Below are 7,539 nucleotides of genomic sequence, written 5' to 3'. Positions count from 1 at the left end.
AAGGTAAAATCTTGAAAAATTGATTGCAACAAAATGGAACCAGTCCCATTTGGAGAACATAATGCACCTAGTTGACTCTGATATTGTAGATATTGACCCTTGCATCCCCGTTCATATTCCAGGGGTTCATGAAATAACATAGATGTTTGCTACTCATATTTAGACCTATGAAAAAGAGGAAGACTAGTGATGAGATCAAATTAAATTTGAAATTCAAGGTTGCCAGGAAACTTGGAAAGTGAAAGGACCAGCCAATTTCATTGCAACTTGAGGATGTTAAGTTCAGCAAAAAAGCAACCCTGGTTTGATGGAAGAAAAATCAAGGTCACTTTTTGAGGCCAACTAACGGAGGTACGCGGTTTACGACATTCCACCAGTGATGGCCATAGGTCGTTGCAAATGTAAATTGGCAGCCCTAGTTGCAACCTCCCGTGATTATTTATCTTGTCCCAATCAGTAGAAAATACCTAAAACCTAGGTTTTTACATTTTTGGCGCCTTTTTCTGCCTTTTTTTTGCCGATGCCTGCTCATAACCTAAATCAAAAGAATTTTATCAATGCCAGATTTGGTCTAATATGTTTTGAAAAATTCGAATCGACCATGTCAGGTCAAAACAACACCGTGTAAACTCATACTTGCTAGCTGCCCAGTATATAGATCGTTCATTTGTAGTGTACAACTCCGTCGGGTCTCATTTACGATGAGAGACTGATCGGCTTTCATTTCCGCACGACGTTCATTTGTGCACGTTCATGTATCCCTACAAATGGATTTACTTCCAGCAAGAATCTGATCTTTATTCAATATCTAAGGATAATGTGATTGGAAATAGGCAACAATGGTTGTTTCCCATTATTGCGTTACACCATTTAGATCTCTGTTTGAGCCCCTTGAAAAGAAGCCAATTAGCTCATTGGGTTCTTGAGCATTGTGATTCCAGCTCATTTATACACATTTCTAGGAGTGCAGCCAGCACAACACACCAACAAAGAATTTCAATGGTGGAATTGTCAGTAGCTATTTGAGGCGCAGAGAGTGTTGAATCCTGCAATGAGATGATATAACACGTGCTACGGTAAAAAGTACGTATGAACTTTTTTATGTCAGTCTCAACTGATTTCCAAAAAGTTTTAAAATGGAAGCATTAGCCATTTTTTAACTGCATTCTCACGTGTAGATATGAACAACAGGGTGTGGTATTAAAAATAAGAACGAGCGACTTTTAACGAAAGTCTTATTTTCTTCCTCGCTAAGCGTAGTTATGTTGCTTGAATTGAAGTTGCTTTGCTCGCTGCTAAGTTCTCAGCCGGGTTTCTTGGTTTGGCTTGATTTTTATTTTGGAGATAAAGCCCCATTCATTGGAAGGAAAACTTGTTTGATAATCATTAGGCATACCTCACTAAGTGCTTCAAACCTTGGAATTGATCACTATATTTCTGTTACATACTATCATGGGCAGAGTGGCCGCAGTCACCCTTGTTCAGAACCAAGGTTGACTTGATTTATTTGGGACGCCTTTTCAAACTAAGGAACTCAGTAAAAGAGCCATTTTTGTTGCTAGTGATGCAATGATGTACAATTCATAGAGTTCATGATATACCTTACAACTCATTTCTAAGTTTTTGAGGCTGTAATCCTCTTTTGCTTTTTCTCACTATAAGTTACAAATCATGGACAGAAACTAAACTAGCTTGATTTCCTGATCTCAAGAAGTGTCTCTATTTTTCATCATAATCGATTTAGGAATAAAACACGTGCACAAAGGGTTGAGGAACAGAAATGAATAAGTTGTCTTCGCTTATTTGGGCTTCGGGTTTAGCACCGGTAGATTAATAAGATACCATTGGTATACGTAGTATCAAATCTAATATACTATATCAAAGTCGTCATCTTTCAAAAACCAACTTAGAAGTTTTGTGATAACCCTGCCGGAATGCTATTTTTCTTTAGGGATACCATTTATACTTGTTTTTTAGTACTTGTAAATTCACTTACCGAAATAATATATTACTTCAAACTAAATTCACTGATTTTCTTTTGATTTGTCATGCCTTATGAATCCTTTCACACCCAAATCATTGTTTTCCATTCCTTTTTCTCGTAGTAATTGCTACTTTAGTATCCTAATGACATCAAAGAGCCAAAAGGTAAGAGAAAGTCTCATTAAGTGCATCTATCATATCAGAATAAACCTAGCTGTGCAAGATTGAAGTGTATTAGTGCTCTAATTAGATGCTTCACCTCTGCCAAACAATAAAAGGCCTTGAAGATAGTCAAAACCAAATCATTGATATAACAAAAAAGATGTTGCTGCTCAGAATGGCTAAAACTTTTAGGGTTATGGGGAGGCACAGCAGGTTTGTACCAATGTTAACTTTGGCTTGCTTGATGGGGGGGAAAAGTCTCGAAAAATCAGACAGTATTTCTAAATTAAATATTGGCTGTAGAAAAGTTTTTGTGCAGTCCTTTTGGCCTCAGCAATACTCTTTCTATCTAAAAATAACGGATTACCGGTAAGAGCGAGTCAAAAAGTTTAGAGTGCCATAAGGTCATAGGGATAATTTCAAAATGTTGGAAACTGTTTCCTCGTTCTTGAAAATGGCTTGAAATGCATACAACTAACGTTACTAAGCTTGTCGAGGACCCTTTCAAGAGGAAAAGATTTGACATTCCAGGGTTCTTCGGTTCTTAAAAAAGCTGTGTTCAAGGTGTGAGCATTTCTTTTCGAAACCCAAAAGCAAGTGACTTCAGGAAGATGAATCAACTTTGCCACCAAAGCATCGTAAAACTGGTAAATTGACCATTCCTCGAGGCAATGTCGATTCACTACCACGTTGCTATAGTGTGTGCATAGTACTGCATGGGATACAACAGTATCGCTCATGTACTAGAGCCCAAAGAGCACGACGACACGTGTGACAAGATCTGCCGTCAGTTACCTTCATATGAGACTTACGCATAATCTCACGTATATGTGGTATGTCTTCAGGCGGTCTCCAACGTCCACGTCAACCAATCCAACCATGACCAAGGCAAGAAACGAAGACGAGCACCCGTAGGCTTGGAAAAATCAACACCATAGCTATAAATAGTACTCAGGTTTTGAGAAGCAGTCGTCAGTTCATTCAACAACGCTAAACCCCTTCCTCGTCCCCCATCCTCATCCTTACTCCCCAATCCTTTCCCCAACCTCCTCTCCAACATGTTCAAGAGCATCGTCATCGTCTTGAGTGCTTGCATCGCTGGTTACTTGGCCTTGCCACAGGAATCCCAATCCTTCCAATTCCCGGACCAAGCTGAGACCCTTCTCTACACTCCCTTGTCCCTTTTCTTCTCTTGTGAAGGCCGCGACTACGGTTACTACGCCGATACTGATAACAACTGCCAAGTGTTCCACATCTGCTTGCCCATCGAGGATGACTTTGGCACCATCATTGAGACTGCCCAATGGTCGTTCATCTGCGGCAATGGAACCATCTTTGACCAACAGACCCTGACTTGCAACCATGAACAAGATGCCCTTCCTTGCAGCGAGGCCAGTTCCTTATACAACCTCGTTGAGTTCGGCAAGATCCCGGATTACTTAACGGAGGCTGTGATCTTGTGTTAAGTTAAATGATGAACATGAACAGAAGGAATGAAAACCACTATATTTTGTTCCTTGAGCATCATTCCAATGGAAGACTGAGGTCGGGTCGCTGGTGAAGATGTCACTTGTTTAAACCAAATTGTTATACTTTTTTTTAAATAAAAAATGTTCAAAACTCCTCTTTCTTTTGGAATAGCGTAGATAAAAAAGTGAAGTCAGATCAGCCCTACTTCATGTTTAATTTTCCCTGGGAGTATTAAGGTGGGAAGGTTGAGTTATCACACCAATTTATTCAACTTTACCGACATCCAATGTCATTCATGATTTTGATCATGATTTTGAAGTTTCTTTGAGAAAGTTTGAGAAAGAGAATCGGACCGAGAGCTCCTCTCACGCAAGGATATTGCGCTAACTGCACCAAGTGTCCTGCTGATTTGGTTAGGCCTTCTGGCTATGAACCAGAATCTTTTCACAACCGCTGGCCTTAACTTACTCAATAAGAGTATAAACTATATCATAAATACGGCAAGGGATATTGTTTAGTTACTTTACACATTGTTTATTCTTCTTTTTTCAAGTGGTCACCACAAAGTGGCACAAAAATAGGCCAGCTTTTGTTATTTGTAAATGACCTTCACACATCAATAATATAATGTGGATGGCATAGATTTGTATGACAATACAGTAGCTATGAGCATAAGTTTGAAGACAAATTGAACGCCCGATCGGTCTTACCATATAATGATGTTTCCCCTACATTCAGTGGTGCTCATCACTTTTCAGATAAACACTCTCCATTAGTAAGTCACCGTCCTCCTGTGCCCATCCACTTTAGAGGGACGTTAGGAACGAACTAATGTTATGAAAAGCCACGAACCTCGAAGTCTCAGACAGCGATCCCATGATTGGCGCGCTAAAGTAGGCCTCTAGGAAAGGACCCTTAAAGGCTGGCTTGGTCTACTTCAGTCGCGCTCTTTTCTTTTCTTCCCATCTCCTCTCCGTTGGAATCAGGGTCTCCATTCAAAGCATGAAAGGAAAGGAAAAAAGACCGAGCGAAGCGCAAAGGCTCAACTCATGAGAACGCGGTCAGAGAGGAACGTAGAGTATTTTGTTTAACATGGTTAATATGGGATCAAGGACAAGATTTGGAATATGTATATTGCAATTTTGATGTCCAGTAGCCTTTTTTTTACCAAAGTGTGGCTTAACTGAATTATCCATGTTTGTTAAATTAAGAAATTGTTAGGTATTTAGATAAATGTTCAGGGTTGCCAACACTTAGTGTTCTATACAAAAGCCAAAAAATATTTTGATATCTTGAGGCATATCCTACTTTATCATGAGAATGCTTACAAGTAGTGATCTGCGAGTAATTCATAAAAAAATAATGCAAATTAATTTAGTTTAATGATTCATTATTATTATTATTATTATTATTATTATTATTATTATTATTATTATTATTATTATTATTATTATTATTATTATTATTATTATTATTATTATTATTATTATTATTATTATTATTTTCATAACCTTTGGCATGAGACTTGTACTTTGATCGACATTATTTATAGTATTTATCAAGCTTGTTAATTATTTAAATCAGAACACTCCAAAGCATTTTGAATTCAGGTCGTCTGAAACGACGACCAATTGGGGATGAGAAGTAATTTAAAACTTCAGCTTAATCCAAACCAGTAGACAACCTGACCACCCAACGTGTACCATTGATAAATGAAAACCGGTATTCATTTCAAATTACCATCATGTTGGGGCGAACATTTTTTTATCAAGTCAAAGAGACAATTTCTTGAATTTCTAATACAACTTACAGGATGATTGCAAATTCAGTTGGGAAACAGTGTGTCTTGGTCGTAATGTTTGTCTCCATTCCTCCTTTACAAAAAAAGAGAAACAAGAAGCACTATCAGGCTTGCCGAATCAGATTTTCTCCTTTGCTTTACCAAGTCAATACTTCAGAAAGCGAATCACTAATCACAAAACTCTCCAAGTTATTGACAAAATTGCATTGTCAATTTTCTGCAATGTCTAAATATCAAGAAGTTAATCGAAATGGTATATGCTACGATACGCATGGCTAGATTGAGCTCAGACTTTGCATACACGTGAGTCACTTGACATCAATTGATACGGGTCGGTAGGTACTGTTGGAATTGCAAACTTAATGGAATATCTGCGACTTGAAGTTGAAAGTTTAGGGCAAAGAAGAGATTTTAAAATGGAGATCCTCTAAATTAGGTTTAGACCAAACCCAATCTACGGATGCAGTTCTTAGGGACACAAAGGAAATCTGTATTTAATTGTGTAGCTTGTCCCCAAAGTGGGAATCTAGACATCATAAATTGTTCCGAACCTTTTACCTGCCGAATCCCTTATCCAATGGTGTCCATCTTGAAATTTGGAAATCCCAGCTCAAAGCGGAAAACGATGCATTTCCAGATCAATCGACAAGTGCAAAACCATTAGGATGAGTCTAGAGTCTAATCCAACTTTAGGAACACAAATCTACATCTTCATAACGACAAACGAAAACCATTGGATGAATTCCTCAATCTGTAAGTGGATTCATGAGCTTAGACACTAAATTTTTAACACAAATTATCAAGTTGCTATCATTCGTTTAAACCCATCAGAACTAAGTTCGCCTTTGGACCTGAAACTTCATCTCATTGCAGAAGGGCATTCTTGATAATGCAGCTTCAGCAAACAAACGCAAAACGATGAGTGGTCACGTACTATATAACATCTCACCCTGGTTCAATTTTTTTCCTCAAGATGCAGCATTTATCCTAGTTGTTTCTTTTCTCCCTTCAAATTTGTTCCATTGGCAATGAAATAGCCACAATTTGACGCCACCAAAGCGTCATCATTCGCCCGAAGGCAGGATTTTCGTTTGTACTCCTTATCCGAGTAATCGAGGTAGTTGTGTGTGCGTTAAACCCGGGTAACGCTTGCAACATGACCGGTTCCTTGTTCGTCTTCGCCTTCATAAAGAAACGAAGATGAGGCGCACACGGTGTGGGAGCGAAAGATGCCAATCTCAGCCACTATAAATAGCACATGTGTGGACGGGTTAGATCGTCAGTTCATCCAGCAACTCCAACCATCCCCCATCCTCCTCCTTACTCCCCAACCCTCTCCCCAACCTACCCTCCAACATGTTCAAGAGCATCGCCATTGTCTTGAGTGCCTGCGTGGCTGGCTACTTGGCCATGCCCCAGCAATCCCCCAACGACCAATCCTACCTTTTCGCCGACCAGGCCGAGAGCCTTCTCTACACGCCTCTGTCCTTGTCCTTCTCTTGTGAAGGTCAGCAATACGGCTACTATGCTGATGTGGATAACAACTGCCAAGTGTTCCATATCTGCTTGCCCATCGAGGATGACTTTGGCACCATCTTGGAGACTGCTCAGTGGTCGTTCATCTGCGGCAATGGAACCATCTTTGATCAAGAAACCCTGACCTGCAACCACGAACAAGATGCCTTCCCTTGCAGTCAAGCCGCTTCCCTCTACAACACGGTGGAATTCGGCAAGATCCCCGATTACTAGATTGTGATTGTGATCTCGTGTGAAGTGAAAGCCAACTGAAATGATACGGATCTACGTCGTTTATGGTCATTCCATTCGAACACTGAGCTCCGGTCGCTCGGTTTTGAAGAAGCCACTGCTATTTAAACCACTTGTATTTGATACTCAATAAAAAACTTCCAAACCCAAGCATCTTGTCTTTATTGATCCATCTGAATTGTGCCTGGGAGTTTGAAAATCCATCTGAGATAGGTGATGGTTTGGATATTTGTTATCACTTTGATCTGTGGTTTGCGTATTGAATCTCTGTATTGGGTAATAGTAGGAAAACAACTTCGAATTGGGTCAATTCAAATTAGGACTTTAAGCACTTCTAATCTGAAAGAAACTCTAGG

At 39.5% G+C, this 7,539-nt stretch overlaps 3 protein-coding genes across 4 annotated transcripts in view; 2 read left to right on the top strand and 1 right to left on the bottom strand.

The window, feature by feature from the left end:
• The window catches only part of LOC131880759 (uncharacterized), a 19,956-nt gene extending 15,466 nt beyond the window's left edge, over positions 1–4,490 (bottom strand). The window contains exons 1-2 of one of the 2 annotated variants that reach the window (XM_059227455.1): positions 4,326–4,490; positions 2,958–3,083 (exon numbers count right to left, since the gene is read on the bottom strand). The gene's annotated coding sequence lies outside the window, so the exon portion shown is untranslated. The remainder of the gene's footprint in view (positions 1–2,957; positions 3,084–4,325) is intronic. The other variant, XM_059227454.1, reaches the window with a different exon arrangement.
• LOC131880760 (U-scoloptoxin(01)-Cw1a-like) lies at positions 3,080–3,762 on the top strand. Its single transcript, XM_059227457.1, has one exon. The coding sequence runs from the start codon at positions 3,204–3,206 to the stop codon at positions 3,609–3,611; it is 408 nt and encodes a 135-aa protein (XP_059083440.1). The 5' UTR covers positions 3,080–3,203; the 3' UTR covers positions 3,612–3,762.
• Positions 4,491–6,379: 1,889 nt separating the features above from the next.
• On the top strand, positions 6,380–7,333 carry LOC131880490 (U-scoloptoxin(01)-Cw1a-like). Its single transcript, XM_059227149.1, has one exon. The coding sequence runs from the start codon at positions 6,773–6,775 to the stop codon at positions 7,163–7,165; it is 393 nt and encodes a 130-aa protein (XP_059083132.1). The 5' UTR covers positions 6,380–6,772; the 3' UTR covers positions 7,166–7,333.
• Positions 7,334–7,539: the final 206 nt, after the last annotated feature.

This window comes from Tigriopus californicus, chromosome 5 (assembly GCF_007210705.1).
Source record: "Tigriopus californicus strain San Diego chromosome 5, Tcal_SD_v2.1, whole genome shotgun sequence".
NCBI lineage: Eukaryota > Metazoa > Arthropoda > Copepoda > Harpacticoida > Harpacticidae > Tigriopus > Tigriopus californicus.
This window is presented reverse-complemented; position numbering and strand designations above follow the sequence as displayed.